An 18,690-nucleotide genomic window follows, 5' to 3' on the forward strand; every position below is an offset into this window, starting at 1 on the left:
TACCCAATTGATGACGTGATGAATAAGCGATAATTATTTATTAGATAACATTTCCAACTGATTGCTGGTCAACTGATATGTCAACAGTACCAAGTAAAGACTAAGTTTACAAAAAATTCACTCTATGAACAAAACTCTTGATTATTAACGTGATGTATTGGTGTGATGTAGAACTAGTGCGTGTGACAAGGGAGTAACCAGAAAAACACAAGAAACAAGCATCGTCGTGCAGCAGATGCCATGCTAGACACTCGTTCAACCGTTTTGTACAGGAAGTGGTGGTCATACAAGATCATCGTACTCTCGTGTCTGCGTCGTGACCAACGATTGAAAACTGGAGAAAAAAAATGCTTACGAATAAATCAATCTCGTAGTGAGCATTTGGCCCGTATTTTGCGATAGACAGTGTGTCTTTACGTCCATGAGATAGCTCTTGTTGATTTAATTATGGCAAAGTGTAAATGATGAGCTGCGAACGAAGTGGTGACAGCGGCTACAAAATTTTTGAAAGGATTTGTCAAGACGACATTTACCGCATCGGATGTGTATGCTCTGACGCAGTTGTGATAATGAAAGAACCAACTTTAGGCTGCATCGTCAAGATCTCTACGGGGAGGACAACTTCAAAACACTTTTAACACGTTAAGATTGCTGTGATTGAGGCAAGCACTGTGGAATGTCTGAATTTATTTATAGGGTAGAACGCGTCGTTCCTTATACATGAATACATAAAATTGAGTACGTATCTATTGAGCACAGATGTTTCAGTCAACACTCCATAGATTGCACCGAGTGAGAAACAAGTACCGAACGTTTGAAGACTTTTGGTAAGTCATGCTACGTTTAGCCACCTTCTTCAACACGTGTACGTCAACATGTCGTAACTAGGTTTCGCGTAGTGAAACCCAGTTACGACATGTTTGTCAGTGTGATATAGCATATTCATGAAGTATACAGGACTGTTTAGTTGTAATAAGAAGAGACTATACTATGCACGAGATGCCAACTCACAGTAATTTGGAAAGAACTTTGACATGGTATTGAATTTTCTGACCTACCGTACATTCATTCACGCATGGTACCGGAATCTCGCCGGCTGCAATCAGTCTTGTACTCTAGCATAAATTATCTTTGGAAGTTTTTGGTAGCTATGGCAAAAGACTAGATATTCTGTACTAATGAAGACAAGCAACGTTTATTGCCAGCTCGCAATGGTGATTAGGAGCATTTTTTTGTGCTAATACAGTGTGCTCCAGCTAACTTTAATGAGTGTTCAAAATATGCCGACACAATAAATTACGACGCCACCAAATGCATGTTGCTTAAAGTTGTCTGGAGTGAATCAGACTATTTTTGGATTCAGATCAAATGTTTAAATAGACCATTTTAGCAAACTTCTTAAGCAACATTGATGGGTCAAGAATTTCAACAAGAAAGTTGTACATTGATCTGCAAACTGTCCGATAAGACAGTTTAATAATTTGTATGTGTTAGTTATCAGTGTTTTTCTGCTAACTACAAATGGCCGCAAATTACAAAGATATATAACGTGTCAAAGCCTGTGGCTCACCTACGTGCACCGTGATTCAGGTGCTCCCTAACGTTCCGCCTACAATCTGTACGCTTCGTTTTCATGACAGTGAAAAGCAGTCACAACGGTTATTTATTTTGTGGCTGATAGCGAAAAGTGTTAATCGCGAAGCCACTACTATTGTTGCGGCCCAGACGAGACATCACAATCAGGAAACTGGGTCGTTCGTGCGCCTAACGTTAGGGAACACTAGAATCATTGCGCACACTGGCATGCGAGCGGGCTTGTCGCATGGTATTTTGTGCATCGCGCGGGCTTTTGCAGTTGGTAGGAAAGCTTTAAAAACTAACAGATGTAAAGCTCCAAACTGTCTAGTCCGACGCTTTGGACACTGATGAAGAACTTTCTCATTGGAATGTCCAGCCCATTTTCGTTGCTGAGAAAGTTAGGTAATAAAAGTGCCTAATTAGGCAATTATTCAGAACACAGAGAATAGTCTGACTCACTACAGGAAACACTCACCAACATGCATTTATTGACGTCATCATTGCATGTGTCAGCATATTTTAATCTTTGGCTAAAGATAGTTGGGGCACCCTGTATATAAGACCCGGCTGTATAGTTTTGAAAGTCTGTTGCGTTCAAAGTGTAATGCTGTGGAGACGTTGAGGGTCATAATACGTCAAGTGCTTCATATCAATAAGTTCTGTAGCGGAAAAAAAAATTGGCTGAGTATGACTCACTTTGGATCTTATTTCTTTTTCGCTTGTGATAGTTGTTGGTGCAGCCTACTTTTACTGGCTTAAACACTAACACTTGTTTGCTTAAACACGTGTTTTAATGCTGCCATATTTTATAAATATGCGCCATTAAACGTCGCTATTCATCTTAAAGGTACACTTGAATATTCTCAACCAAACCGTAATACAACGAAATTAGAAAGGTGTGATTATCCGGTCTCTTTTAATTACATATAGAAACAAAGATTGAATACAATGCAAAACATAGGATAGGAGTGTTATGTTGATAAAATACGTTTCCACGCATTATGAATGTGAAAACATACCATGACAGGGGCAGAAGGCGACCGTACAGGGACTGTATCTATGGCAATCCGACATTCTACGAAAAATATGCACTTCTAATGAACACTACCTTAGGCGAGAAATAAACGCACTGCTTGACTGATTATGCTGACGCATCGAACGAAATAAACTTTGTTTCTCAATCCTCCCGTGGGGTTGGATTAGGAAGAACATCCTTTGTTGGGATATTATTATACCCATTACAGCTATTACAATACTATACGTCCGCTATGCCTGTCACGTTCTACTCGTTCTGTTGAAGTCTTTGCAATAGTGGTTCAGTCTACTGGAGCTCAAATGACGCGGCTTTGGTATTGCAGCTAATCGAAACTGCTTGCGTGGTTCTTTATACATTTAAAAAATAAATGTTAAGATTTGAAACGGTGACCGCATTGCGAGAAGTGACATTATAGACATTTTTGGTTCTATACCAATGCTAGGCTACGTACTTTTCCGATTGACAATCCACAAGAATCACCCCGTCACTTGCATTGTAGTTTGGTAAGGAGACTCACTGCTTGGAGATAAGATTTTTTGGCGATCCATGGAATTAGTTCTTGTTTTATCCTACTGCTACGTGGATATAAGAAGACATGTAGAGAAAACCGAAGTTGGATATGACCAACTCGGTGCCGCAACAATCTAAGGTGGTAAATGCCTGCTCTTGCAAATATGTTTTTCAACGCAACTTCATTTTTATTCAGCATCTAGTTCTTCCTTGTGTTAAATAAGTGTACACTCCTGATTAACATGCATCCGATGTAACTTTCTCTTCAACCACTACCACGTAATTTGGGTTACGTTAATTATGTTGGGAAGTGCATCTTAGCGTACTGCAGGAGTTGAGCGTTTTCATCTACGCCCTCATTTTTCTATTCACATAAATCCGGGTGCTCTCGTGACTGTGTCATTTTGAGTAGACCAAAATTACTGTGCGAGGCTGAGAGGCCGGACGGATGGGCCGGTTTGCTCATGACACGAATAACTTGAAAATGTTATTGTCTACAATGTCAAAGAAATTTTGCCAGACACGGGTAGTACATTGCTATAAAACGGACCGCAGTACGCGGGTATGCGCCACCACTGACTTCCAATTTATATCTGTCCAGAAACAGCGAGAACACACAATGATGAATAATTGTGAGTGTGAAGAAAAACACCAAGCCTGGTTGGAAGCTGCAGCACACTCGCAGCAAAAGCTGGAAGAACAGTCTTTCTGGAGCTATTTAAAAAAAAGTCTTTGAGTTAATGCGCAAAACGCACTCGCAGAATACCGACTGCGTCATGAATTGTCGTAACTTCGGCGTAGCAGGGGCCATTGCTTTTAACATATTTCGTCATTTTTAGGAGAAGCGCGGAACACTCATCACAATTGCAAAAATTTTATGTGCAGTATTTTTCAATGCGGAGACTGAAGCTTTTGAATGGGCTGATTGATTTGACAAACCTGTCGTTACGCAATGGGCATACTGTGTGACGACTGGTAGTTTCTTTGCTGTTCTGAAACGCTTCATCATTTATACTAACGCGATTCTCCTCACGACGTTAAGCCTGCATAGGGTCAGTTTGCAGTGAAGTGTGAAGCAATGAAGTTTTAACCATTGGAGTGGCTTAGTGCTACACTGAACTGGCACAAACGAGAGCCGGTTTTGAATGACATTACGTCTCTAATGTTTTTTTTTACTTAGTTCTTTTCGTTAGTTCACCCGATAGTGGTTACAAACGCCGGTGGCGGCGGCGAAAAACTACTGCACCGAAAACAAGGCTTGTTGTGCTGGCATAACATCTTTCGCTGCAAAAATCAGTATGTACGCCAAAGAAATGCTCAGCCTATTCCGCCATGCCAACAAAACAAATGTCACTACAACAATGCTTATAAGTTGGTTCCATAGGCACAAGTCTGTGGACTGCCAGATGTGTATTATGCAGTCGCTCTCTAAAAAGCTTCTTGCGCGTCCGAATTTTAGGCAAGCCATCTTTCGAAAATTCGTGCACCAAAGGAATGTCCTTGTAGCCCCAAAAGAACACTCCTTGTACTATACTCTTGTAGCCTTTGCGGAAACTTTACTTGCATAAGGAGGCGGGCTGTTGCAGATTTCGTGTTATATTGCAATGCTAACAGCTGCATGTTTGGGTCCTGACCACAGCACTAAGACACAGCTTACGAAAGCACGTTCTTCTTTTGTGACAGTTTAGTAATTTCTTTGGACATTACACACTTGCAGAGGTCGCACCGGGGAAACGAAGAAGCGTGGCCTTGAATCTCCAGGCAATTGGTGGTTACCTTCTAGGCTTACAAGGTTAATGAAAGAAATTATCCACTGATTGTTTTAACCTCCATGAACAATTCGAAAGAACTTCTTTCACATTTTACAGTTTATCATGGTACCATATAAAGATGTAACGCTAAACGGCAGTCCTTAGAATACACTCTAAAAAAAGAGCGAGTAAGAAGGGTGTCTTTTTGTCCCACAACAATAATCGTAATCTATATTGCGTTCCATCCTTGTGCTATCGCCCCGCGCCCGGTACATTGCGGTCACGATCGACATGCCCATTATCAGGGTTACATTGCATTCTCGATAGGGAAGTGGCCAGCGCCGAGTTTTCAAGAAAGGAAGCGCACGCAAGCCTGATGACGACTATTGTTATGCGACAAAAAGACACCCTTTTTACACTATATTTTTAAGATGTAAGAGACAGGTCAGCTTTTAAAAAGTTTGCTTTCTCGGTTCACTGGAAGTCTGGAAGTCATTCGACGCATTTGGCATTTCAACTCGTGGTGGACACCGTGTTGACAGGCTTGAAGGAAAATATTTGCACTGTCTACTAGGATGGCATAACTGTCTACGCATCAAACATTGATGAACACCTTTGACTTTATGAAACAGTGCTTCAAGTATTCGGGTAACGTGTGTTAATAATAATGTAATTTGGGTATCATGTCCGAAAACCAGCCTGAAGCATCTCAATGAAGGTAAGGGTAGAACAATCAAAGTGTTGCTTTGAATACGACAATGTTGTCTTAGTAAACGTTATTAGCAGCTTAGTGAACTTCAAGTAAACCTCATAGTAAACACAACAAACTTTTAGGTCGCGCAGCACAATAGAGCCTCCGGCTTAGGGAAATGCCTTTCAACGCCGTATGCAAACTATCAAAAAACCACTCTGATGTTGACAGCATTCGCTCAGCACCCGATAACATTTTCCAAATGACAAACTTGACGAAGACAGCTTCTTGGAAGCCTTGAAAGCTGGGCACTTCACCGAACAACGTCAACTTAATATTGAGCTGCAAAATGGGGAAGTATATGTGAAACGCAAAGCAACGGTTGTCCCTTGGTGCTCAGGTGGCACTTGTAATGGCGGGGTCCATCTTCGACGTGTTTTCGTAACACAAATAATTTCGCGACTGTGCACAATGTTTGATTATAAAGATCACAAAGAAGTTTTTTTTGCCAAGTGATCAGGTTTCGTCAACAGAAGTTGGACTGAATATTTCTTGGTTCCTGAAGCGAGAGACGCTTGCGTGGCTGCTGACACTTAAGAAAGCCGTTGAAACGTGTCCTTTTTATCTTGCGGCTTTCTCTCGCAGTGCTATTGGTCGGCGGAGTTATGTCAGCATCTGCGAGAAGTAAAAGTAAAGTGAAGTAAATTATTATGACCACGGCATTTGCTCCTGCAATGCGTCATTGCTACGGATGTGTCCCATTCTGCACGTTCCGAAGGAGTTGACTGCAATTTTGTCAACGCCTTTATGCGCTGAGTGTTGGCAACCTTAGTCCAAACGGTGTTAAATAACACTGAATAGCTCTGTTGCACACATCTGTCTCGTCTTGCTGTAAAACCATGTACTCCACTTGCGCTCTCAGCGAGCAAAATGTCGACTGGGCTGAAGAGGATACTTCAGGAACGAATTACTGTAAGACCACACAATTTTCTTCCGTCCAAGAACTACTACTCGACGTGAATGACAGATGTAAAAACCAAAACATGTGTGAGTAAAGGTACGATTATATAAAGGCTGTTAACCAGGAAAACAAATGAAAAGGAGGCAACGCTAAAAATACGCCTGATAATTAGATCACCAATCAATGAAAAATATTGTGGGAAAACCAACCGTACCCACCACGCTGCATAGTAGCGGTAGTATTACGTAAATGTTGCGTAATTAGGTACAATTTGGGAATGTTTAGTTTTTATTTTGTCTTTATATTTATTAACTGAAGGAGAAGCATTGCATTCAACCACTGGTGAAACGCGGATGATGCGTTGTGCCAGACTGCTGGTTTCACGTACTGTTACTTCTATTGCCTACACTCGTTGAGCGAATTGTCAGGTCAAGCAAAAACCGAATATGCCCTTCTCTGAATTCTAAACGCACTATCCAGGGCAGTGAATGGTTGTGCAGTGATAGCAGTCGGTGTTTACTAGCAGACGCTGCCTGCGTCAGCCTTGTAAAGCGAGAAAGAAAAGGGGAGGGACAGTAGGCACAATATCAACGCCGACTAAATTTCACTTAGTCGGCGTAGACGATATGCCAGCATGTGGCATGAGACCACTAACGCGAGCACGCGCAGCTGGGTTATCGATGACTTCGCCGACGCCAGATTTGTCAGTAGGTGCGACGTTAAAATGCTCCATGCTTAAAATAAATACATAAAAACAAAATAAATATTGGCCCCACCTGCCCGAAAATAATCGTGAGGAAATGCGAATGCATTGGGTAGAGCCCATGAAGGCGTTTTGCACGTCAGAACCTATCGTCTTTGTTCACCTTTGTCACTTGCCATGCGTAACCGAAAGAATAAACGAGAAATAAAAGAAGGCTAAGGAAATGAATGACCACTTCACGTCTCCTTTCCTAGACGGCGTTACCCTCCCGCCACTCTCTAAAGTGCCGCTACTCTCCGGTTGGCGTCTCCGCGCACTTTTCTTGAGTGCGCGGAGAACGAGTGCCTCTGTCAGTCTCCGGGATAGGCGCCGTACGTGGCGGTTCGTTAGTGGGACATAGACGAAGCAGAGCGGCGGGTGCGTTGAAGACGCGCTCGGCTTCATTGACTCGCCTCTTGTCAGTGTTACCCGCGTGCCGTTTGCATTCTCGAACAAGATCAGATGCTTGAACGCATGCACTGACGGATGGACGCACGGATGGATCGACGGATGGACGTTTCGCCCCACTCATCATCATTCACTTCCTGGATACGCTGTGATTTTTTTTCTTACACCGTGAAGCCAATAGCGCCATTCACCACACCTATAAACAACCATCTAATCGGGTAGGTTGGACATGACTGAATAAACATCATATTTCCGGTGTTTTATTTCGCACTGAAACCGTACCTAACTGCACCGCTCTGTAGTAAGACTGCACACGGGTACTAAGATACAAATAATAAAAGTAGGATGTATTTTGCGACGGTTTATTATCAATTGAAAGCGCAAAGATAATGGAAGGCAACACAATTATACATATGCAATCGCTTTCAAGGTCATTTACACCGTGCTATATAATGTGCCCAGGACATAAGCATGTGTTTCCACACATACTGAAGCGTATGTGTGCCGTGTGTATGTGTTTATGGACGTGTAGGCTTAAGTATGCCTATTCAAGCTATTTCTTTTACAGCCCGCCTACGACTAGTTTAACTGAGAGTTCTTCCGAACCACCTCCTTTAGTATACTGCTCTGTCACATCACTCTGCGAAATAAAGGAAGAAAAGCTGTACCAAGGTTCCTTCTATAGAGGAGTAACTAACCTGTCATAGCTATGTCTCACTTCATGAGGTAATTGTAAAGTTATTCCAGTTTTCGCGGTTACTGTTCAAGGAAACAACAGTGATTTGGGGCAAAAGAAGTGACATAATGGTTGTATTGATCAGCATTTTGAACGGCGTCTAGGCGCGCAATCAGATGTACAGTTGACATGCAAGCATGCTATTCGCAAATAAATTGCCGAAAATTCAGAGAAAGCACGCAGTATTCCAACTTATGACCACACAACAAGCATTCGCGTGCACCAACTACTATACCACACCAGGCTACGGTACCGTATGGAAGGAAACAGGTTTAGGTTGGCGCCGATAAGTCGTTTGCACGTGGTGCGAACAATCCTGTGGTTACTCCAAAAAGGGCGCTTTTCTCTAAAAGGAAGAAAGCGCATTTCGTACTGTAAGTGTGCTCTCTTTTGCACATATTTTGTCTTTTGTACTAGCAAGCACCCTTTTTGGTTAAACTGAGCAGTCATTTGGGAAACCTTTTCACAGGGTAGCGTTGTATAACAAAAGATAATCGCACCTACGACGTATGAAGTAAGTGCTTTAAAGAAACAGCTGCTTCAACTTATTGTCTATATTTTGACTTACGTATATAAAAAGCCTTCTTGAATATGCTATTTGATCGATTTGCTTGAGCTATTCGAAGCGACAGTGCATAACGCACAATCCTGCTGGCACAGTTAACATAGGTGTTATAAATGGCATGCTTGTCTTCATATTACGCCGCAGCTGTTCATCGAAAACTAGTGGCACGTTATTAGGAATGGCGTAGCAAAAAATGCATTGAAACGATGAATAATAAAAGTATAGCGTGAAGAGTAAGTCATTACATAAACGAGCATGAGAAGGAGTGCTACCTGCAGAACGCTAAAAGTGTGCTTTTAAAGCAGATTTTAAGAATGTACATATCAATGCCGGAATGTACGCTAAGACAGGTTTGTCTTTCAGCTAACCCAATACGATGGAGGCATTTCGCCTAGATGTTGTACACTTGCTGGGCTTTTTTTATTATCTCTCTATGTTACATTTTGTACAAGGTAAGTATTTTTCCTCTGCTAATAGCAACATATAGCTTAACTAAGTAGCAAGTACAGGCCGAAGCACAACCTTGTCAAGGTTTGTCTATTTCGCGTTATACTTAGAAGCCATTTATTGCGCACCACTAAAGGGATTTGAATATGGTTGGTTTGCCAATACCTCCACCAAAAATCGAAGTGTACTGTTAGACCTACTTTGCTTTGAGCAGCAGCATCAACATATTTATATAGGAGGAATTTTGATGATGATGATGATTCGAGACAATCGTTTGGACAATCTGCACATAGCTCTAAATGCGAAGCATTTCTATGCGAACTTCGGCGACTTTGAGCGTATCTATCTATCTATCTATCTATCTATCTATCTATCTATCTATCTATCTATCTATCTATCTATCTATCTATCTATCTATCTATCTATCTATCTATCTATCTATCTATCTATCTATCTATCTATCTATCTATCTATCTATCTATCTATCTATCTATCTATCTATCTATCTATCTATCTATCTATCTATCTATCTATCTATCTATCTATCTATCTAGCCGCCTACGCCATTTAGCTCTCCTGACCGTTTCGATAATGATATCAATGCGAAACCTGGTATGGCATAACAAGTCTGTATGAAGAGCATATTTGACTAGTCATGACTTGAAACTCATGGCATGAATGTGTTGATTTGCGTTGTCTGCATTCATGGTCCTGCAGCTCTTGCAGTAGTTTCGTTCACACGCCATTTTGCAAAACTCGTATATAATGACATGATTGCATTGCGAACACAAGCGACAGACCCTAACATAAAAATCGTGACATGCGTGTCTTGTAATAACATGACTACATGTCACGCTCTTGATGAGCTGGCAGGCGTTTCGCTAGCTTCACTTATACGAGATTTGGTATTGCAGGACGTGAATGGATGACGAAGGTATGATACTGGTGTAAACATGATAAAAATGAGATGCGTGTCATGTGACAATATGACTACAAGCTACACTCATGACGCACTCGCGATGGTTTCGCTAGCTTCACACGTATCAAAATCGGTATTACGTGACGCGAACGGACGACATAGGTAAATGACGTATCCAAACATGATAATCACGAATGGCTTGTCATGTAACAACATGACTACATGCCACACTCATGATGCGCTCGTGGCTATTTCGCTAGCTTCATATATGGCGAACTTGAACTTACGTGACGCAAACAGATGACGAAGGTATTTGACTTGTGCAAACATGATTATCATGAGATGCTTGTCACGTGAGAACATGACTACATGCCGCAGTCAAGGTTTCAAGAGATTTCGACCTGACGCGGTGCGCGTGCTCACCGGCGTTCATTTCGTCGCGTCACGCCAGCGTTGCCACGCCAGGCACCGGTCCTGCCATATACTCGCAGGCGCGCTCCACACGGCGTTGCCTTGACGCATGCACGTTTCAGCGCCTCCAGCGTTCCTCCGTCACGAAAAGAGAGAGACGCAGTGTTGTCTGGGTAATACAATTACGCAAATTTTGCGCCGGTTGCCATCGGGCCACCCCGACGGACGCTGGTCATGCCGGTCGCACCTGGCGTCAAACTAGAGCGTGCTCGCGTTTTGCTAATGTAGCATCGCTGGGCCCAGCTTGCGCGTGCGCCAATGCTACATTGAAGTATATAATTGGGCCTTCTTGATAATCTCGCGGCCGTTTTCCTAGCTCCACATATACCAAAATTGGGGTTATGTGACGTCAATAAATGACGAAATATATGAGTGGTGCAAACATCATAATCCTGCCAGGCGTGTCATGTGAGAACATGGCAGCATACCTCGCTAATAGCGAGTTCTCGGTCGTTTCGCTCGGTCCACAATTTGGTATCACGTAACGTGAATCGATGAAGGTAAATGACACATTAAAACATAATAAGTATGACAAGAAAGTCATGCCTGGCATAATTTAGCTCCACCTCATAACGTTGTGCGGATCTTAAAGGGACATATCAACATTTTTCATTCGTGCTTCGCATATTGCCACGTTCCATTTCTCAAGTTTTGTTATCGCGAGGGCTGACGAACTTGAAAGAGGGTTGACGGACTTGAAAGGGTTATTAGTTACGCCAGCCGATCGCTATCCAAAGCAGAAGCGAATTATTCCACAACCGAAAAGGAGTGCCTCGCCATCATCTGGGCTACGTCAAAATTTCGCCCCTACCTTTACGGCAGGCCCTTCAAAGTTGTGAGCGACCTCTACAACTTGTGTTGGCTAGCCACCTTGAAGTACCCTTCAGGTCGCCTCGCACGATAGAGCCCGAGACTTCAAGAATACGACATTACCGTCGTTTAAAAGTCCGGCAAGAAACACTCAGACGCCGACTGTCTATCTCGTGCGCCTGTCGACCAACCACCACCCGACGACCCGGATGACGACTACATCTTAGGAACGATAACTACCGACGACTTCGCTGAACGACAGCGGGCCGACCCGGAACTTAAGGCCCTAATAGAATACCTCGAAGGCAGGACTGCCGAAGTCCCGAAGGTATTCAAGCGCGCACTTTCGTCGTTCTTCCTGCGAAACGGTCTTCTCCAAAAGAAAAAAACTTTTCACCGCTTCGAGCCAAGTACCTCCTTGTGGTGCCTTCAGCTCTGCGACCAGAACTCCTGCAGGCCCTGCACGACGATCCAACAGCAGGGCACCTCGGTGTTTCTCGCACGCTCGCGAGGATACAAGAAAGGTACTATTGGCCACGTATTACCACCGACGTCACTCGTTATGTGAGGACATGTCGGGACTGTCAACGACGCAAGACACCACCGACAAAGCCGGCGGGACTTCTGCAGCCAACTGAACCACCTCACCGACCCTTCCAGCAGATTGGTATGGACTTACTGGGGCCGTTCCTGACGTCGGTTTCCGGAAAGAAATGGATCGTGGTAGCTACCGACTACCTCACCCGCTACGCCGAGACGAAAGCCCTGTCACAAGGCACTGAATCCGAGGTAGCTAAGTTCTTTGTCGAAAATATTGTCCTACGTCACGGTGCCCCGGAGGTCCTTTTCACCGACAGAGGAACGGCATTTACTGCTGACCTAACTCAAGCGATCTTGGCATACAGCCAGACAAACCACCGCCGGACGACAGCGTACCACCCACAGGCGAACGGCCTCACCGAGCGGCCAAACAAGACGATCGCCGACATGCTGGCAATGTACGTCGATGTCGAACACAAGACGTGGGACGCCATTCTTCCGTACGTGACCTTCGCAAAGAACACGACGGTGCAGGAGACGACGCAGATATCTCTATACAAATTGGTCTACGGAAGGAGCCCGGCAACGACGCTCGATGCCATGTTACCCAACGTCACCGACGAAGAAAACCTCGATGTGAGTGAGTACTTTTAACGCGCCGAAGAAGCCCGACAACTCGCGCATCGCCGCATCAAGAATCAACAGACGAACGACAGCCGCCATCACAATATTCGACGACGCTTCGTGGAATACCAGCCAGGTGAACGTGTTTGGGAGTGGACGCCAATACGCCGACGTGGACTAAGTGAAAAACTTCTGCGACGGTACTTCGAACCGTACAGGGTGGTTCGACGTCTCGGCCTTCTTGATTACGAGGTTGTCGCCGACGGCATCACGAACTCTCAACGACGCCGATCGTGACCTGAAGTCGTCCATGTCGCGCACCTCAAGCCGTTTCATGCGCGTTAACAAACTGAAACAGTGTTTTTTGTTTTAATATTGTATCGTAATTTATTCATTGTACTCTCTTGCATTATTATTGTACCTTCATCTTTATTTAAAACATTGAGACGATGCCTTTTTTTCAGAGGGGGCAAGGCCACGTTGCATTTCTCAAGTTTTGTTATCGCCCCAAAACACTAAACAATCCTCAGCACAAAACGTGCGCGCAGTTTTCGAGAAGCTTCTGGACTTTAGTAGATCATTTCGATAAGATGACGCCCACTCTGCGAACTGCACAGATTATTCTGGAACCTAGGCCACCGCCAGCGATAATGCTAGAACATTCGATGGCAAGAGTATAAATGCCGACGCACTTTGCCGCTTGTCAGTAGTTTATCGACGGCCGACGCTCCGTTCACCGCTATCAGTCCAAGACTGCTATTGTAATCGGACTTTCCGTTTACCGGGCACAGGTTCGCCCAAATAAACAGTTAAATTCCAACGCAAAGTCTCCTGTCTTCGGCCACGTCACGATCCCGTGACAATATCATCGTTTCCCACTGTACGTGGGATCTGCCAGTTTTTTTATGTTCATATTGTCATCATAAATTTAGCATGAGCCCAAAAGCACGCTCCAAATATGGCTCATCAGATACTCAGCTATCTCTGTTCTGATAACTATACTGCGCACAATCTTGAAATAACTTCTTAATAGACTTGGCCCTGTTTGACTATGAACTTAAGTGTAATTGCAGAAAGTATATTCATAAATACCCCCCAACTCCGTAGAGGTAAGCCAGCGAACCCAGCAGCTGTGGCCGAGGCGGCTCGTTTTGCAGCCAGAACCTTCGCGTCATGTTGTGCGCTTTCGCACAACTCTGTGCGTCAGGGTTCTTTCTATTTCCCCTGCTCTTACTCAGAGTAAACGACACGCGTCTGTACCGATGCCTATTTCATGGAAGGAAGAAAGAAGTAGCAGCAAAAAGAAATGCATAGAAGTAAACTAGTCCAGAAGGACTGCACAAGAGAAAGGCGTCGAACAATATTAAGGATGACGGTTGCTGACAATAGCGCTGCCTCTAAACTCTGGGTCAAGAAAAAAAGGACACGAAAGGAGGCATCGTCACGTGTCGTATTGCCTGAGAAAGAGACATACTTGACGATGAGGCGGCGTGCGGAACGTAAGGCCAGTAAGTGATGAACGGAAGCCAGACGTGCCACAACTTCCGCTTGGACGCTTTTTTTTTACACAGACAGGGTACGCCGGCAACTAGTCAGAAACGGCTTTGCTACGAAAAAAGGCTGGTCATTTTATGAAGCCATGCTACGAATTTTCCATCGCAAATCGCTATTTGCCTCACCACTTTGCGTGCACCGAGGTTTCGTTTATACACAGTCAGTCAAATTACTATACCTACCAGAGTGCCGTAGCCCCGCCGCGGTGGTCTAGTGGCTAAGGTACTCGGCTGCTGACCCGCAGGGCGCGGGTTCGAATCCCGGCTGCGGCGGCTGCATTTCCGATGGAGGCGGAAATGTTGTAGGCCCGTGTACTCAGATTTGGGTGCACGTTAAAGAACCCCAGGTGGTCTAAATTTCCGGAGCCCTCCACTACGGCGTCTCTCATAATCATATAGTGGTTTTGGGACGTTAAACCCCACATATCAATCAATCAATCAGAGTGCCGTATATATATATATATATATATATATATGTGTGTGTGTGTGTGTGCATGTGACGTGAGAAGGCAGGGGTGGTTAGGAGAAATAGCGGAGGAAGAAGTCAGAATGGAATTAACATGGGGTATGGACGTGGGCCGGGCATGTAGCGCGTAGACAGGATAACCGCTGGTCGTTAAGGGTAACTGACTGGATTCCTAGAGGAGGCAAGCGGGTTAGGGGGAGACAGAAGGTTAGGTGGGAAGATGAGATTAAGAAGTTTGCGGGTATAAATTGGCAGCAGCAGCAGCAAGCACAGGACCGGGTTAACTGGCGGAACATGGGAGAGGCCTTTGTATATATATATATATATATATATGTGTGTGTGTGTGTGTGTGTGACGTAAGAAGGCAGGGGTGGTTAGGAGAAATAGACAGAATGGAATTCACATGGGGTATGGACGTGGGCCGGGCATGTAGCGCGTAGACAGGATAACCGCTGGTCGTTAAGGGTAACTGACTGGATTCCCAGAGAAGGCAAGCGGGTTAGGGGGAGACAGAAGGTTAGGTGGGCAGATGAGATTAAGAAGTTTGCAGGTATAAATTGGCAGCAGCAAGCACAGGACCGGGTTAACTGGCGGAACATGGGAGAGGCCTTTGTCCTGCAGTGGACGTAGTCAGGCTGCTGCTGCTGCTGCTGATGATGATGATAATGAGCCAGGCCACGTCGCCCATTCATCATAGCGTCACACGAGTCGACAGGATGAAGACCTCCCAGCCACTTCATCAGTGTCTCATCATCGATGGAGTTCTCCACAAGACACCCTGGCCATAAATCGACTACGGAATAATCTCCTAGCCGCACACAGCGACCAGCACCATGACCGAATCATCGACCGATCTTCCCATCCCCAAGTACGCCGGAGCAGCGTACGATGCACCTGTACAGGACTGGTTCAACCTGTTCGAGCTCCACACAGCCGCTGCATCATTGTCGGAACGGGAGATGATCGCCAACTTTACCGACTACGTCTCCGGTGAGGCCATCACATTCTACCTCACCCACATATTTCAAAACGCAAAACGATGAGTCATGGGAAAAGATAAAACAACAAGTGATCGTTTGGTTTAAAAAATACAATGATGACAACGACGAAGACTTGCTTGTAACCCACCATCCACAGACAACCGCACTCGGTCGTCTCAGTCAAAAGCAGCCTTCACGCATTGACCAACCTCCTGTTTTTCCGTCGCGTGGATCTTCGGTCGCTCACAACGCTCATCTCAGGTCTCACACGTTTACTATGGTCGGAGTAGAGCAGAAGAGCTCGCAGCGTACTCAGTTAAGCCCGGAACCTACAGTTCAGTTTCATGCGCCAGAATAACTCGCATCGTTCGTTGCACAGCAACACAGTCATTCCTAACTAGAATCTGACCCAACCACGCCTATTGCGGTGTCGCCATTGAGAGCACAGCCATCTGAAAGCCCAAACACAGGAGGCTCGAAGAGAGAGAGAGAGAGAATAAAATGAGGGAAAGGCAGGGAGGTTAACCAGAAAATGGAGCATCCGGTTTGCTACCCTGTATAGGGGAAGGGGGAATAGGGAAGAAAGATTGGAAAGAAAGCGAAGAGGGAAATAGACGCGCGCGAGAAAAAAAAGGAGGGGGGGGGGGAGCTGGGGTGCTACAGTCTGCACAATAGGCCGCTGCCACACAAAAAGTTCAGTAAGGCCTTCACTGATTTTCTGTGAGCACACAAATCATGTCGTCTTTCCAGCACTGATTGTTCAGACAAAGGTCTGTCGTCAAGGCGAGCTAACGCAGCAGCTAGTTGCCGTCTTTGCACGCTGTAACGAGGCCAGTGACAGAGAACGTGCTCTATAGTTTCATCGCTGCCGCAATGACCGCAAGCAGCACTGTCTTCCATGCCGATTCGGAAGGCGAAAGCTTTGGTGAAGGCGACACCAAGCCATAGTCGGCAAAGCACCGTTGTCTCGAGTCGGGAGAGTCCAGACGGAGGCCGGAGTCGACGAGACGTGTCCAGTCTTCGCAGTCGCGTGTGCCGTAAGCACTCGGTGTTCCACAGGGATTTTAATTCTGCATTAGCGATTTTTCGGATGGTCATTGCAGCATCAGTCCTTGAAAATGGTATAGATTTTTCTTCACCATCTTCGTGTGCTGATCGGGCAGCTGCATCGGCATGTTCGTTGCCCAATATGCCGCAGTGACTTGGAAGCGGCTGAAACGTGATTCTGTGTCCTTCGTCGAAGAGGTGGTGAAGCAGCTCTCTAATTTCCAGCACTAGTTGTTCATGAGGTCCCCGGCGTAAGGCGAATATCAAACACTGTAGTGCTGCCTTAGAGTCCGTGAACACGCTCCATTTCTTGGCTTCTTGGTGTTTAATGGCTTGAATTGCGCTACGTAGAGCAGCAAGTTCCGCAGCTGTCGATGATGCCTGGTGGGATAAACGAAACTTCACCGTTGTCGCTGTTGCAGGAAAGATCACCGACCCTGCAGACCCATCCACTTTAGTTGAAGCGTCAGTATATAGATGAGTATGGTCACTGTATTTCTCATATAACAAGAGAAGAGAAAGCTGCTTTAGCGCTGGAGACGAGAGCCGGGCTTTTGACCCTATGCCTGGAACCGTGAGTTCAACATATGCACAGGTCATACTCCATGGGGGAGTTGAAATCCTCGATGGAGTTGTATATCCCGTAGGAATGCGTGTGCGATATGACAAGACTGTCTGGCAAAATGAGGCACGAGGTCGGGCTTCTGGCAGTGAAGCTAGATGATGGGCAGGGGCACGAGTAAGATGCCTCACGTGTGCTCTGAGCACTTCCATCATGAGATGCGTCTTTAGCGGGTAGTCATTAGCGATCTCGATTGTCTCAGCTGTTGATGAACATCGCGGTAGCCCCGGACAAACTCGCAGAGCCATGGCCTGGATGCTTTCGAGAGTCCGAATGTTGGTTCTACAGGTGTTGGTCAACACAGGCAAACTGTAGCGCAAATAGCCAAGAAAAAGCGTCTTGTACAATTGCATCATTGCATTTTTTTATTTATTGATACTGCGATCTTTTACAAGATCATAGCAGGGGTGGTACAAAACATAAACATAAACATCAGTGGAAACAGGCAAACAAACACTCAAAAAAACAAATGTAATACAAACTTATGTAACTGATAGCTGCAGTGATTCTTCGAGACAAGAGAATCAACAAAAAGCAAGGTACAAACATAGATAACAATCATTTCTGCAGTGACTCTTCAAATGCAGACAATGTAATAAGGGTAACAACATCATTATCTAGATTGTTCCAATCCACGATAGTCCTCGGAAAAAAAGAATATTTGAAACAATTTGTTTGTTGCATCAATGGAGAGATAGTAAGATTGTGTCTCTGTCTTGTTCCGTAACCCAATGAAAAGTGAACGATATGTGATGTGTCAACTGCATAGTGACCTTTTATTAACTGGAAAAGAAATTTTAAGCGCAATATTCGATTTTGGTCCGGAATGTTTGGGAATTTGCTTTTCAAGAGAAGTTTTGTAATTGAAGTAGGACCGTACGAGTTATAAATGAACCTAACAACCTTTTTTGCACCCTTTCAAGTTTTTGGATATCAGTCTGAGTGAACGGGTCCCATATGACCACAGCATACTCCAGTATAGGACGGATAATGGCATTGTAAGCGAGGAGACGAATACTTGGTGTGGTTGATCTTAAAGAACGCCATAGGAAAAAAAAGTTTACGGAGAGATTTAGCTACTACAAAATCTATGTGCTTTGACCAGGATAGATTTTTTGTAATCCAGAGACCAAGGTACTTGTATTGAGTTACTTCTGACAGAATTGTATTGTTGGTGGAGTACTGGAACAAAAGAGGGTCTTTTTTAAGGGTAATTCTCATAAAAACTGTTTT

At 44.7% G+C, this 18,690-nt stretch overlaps 1 protein-coding gene across 7 annotated transcripts in view; it reads left to right on the forward strand.

Annotated features, from left to right (window-relative positions):
• The first annotated feature begins 645 nt into the window (after nucleotides 1-645).
• LOC119165863 (uncharacterized) overlaps nucleotides 646-18,690 on the forward strand; it is a 91,024-nt gene continuing 72,979 nt past the window's right edge. For 4 of the 7 annotated variants that reach the window (XM_075870576.1, XM_075870575.1, XM_075870570.1 and 1 more), the window contains exons 1-2: nucleotides 2,171-2,263; nucleotides 9,342-9,430. In XM_075870576.1, the coding sequence (XP_075726691.1) occupies nucleotides 9,374-9,430 (57 nt within the window). In that variant the 5' untranslated portion in view covers nucleotides 2,171-2,263; nucleotides 9,342-9,373. Of the gene's footprint in view, nucleotides 828-2,170; nucleotides 2,264-7,669; nucleotides 7,896-9,103; nucleotides 9,212-9,341; nucleotides 9,431-18,690 lie in introns of those variants that run through there. The other 3 variants (XM_037417888.2, XM_075870573.1, XM_075870571.1) reach the window with 3 other exon arrangements.

Source organism: Rhipicephalus microplus, chromosome 8, assembly GCF_043290135.1.
Source record: "Rhipicephalus microplus isolate Deutch F79 chromosome 8, USDA_Rmic, whole genome shotgun sequence".
Taxonomy (NCBI): Eukaryota; Metazoa; Arthropoda; class Arachnida; order Ixodida; family Ixodidae; genus Rhipicephalus; species Rhipicephalus microplus.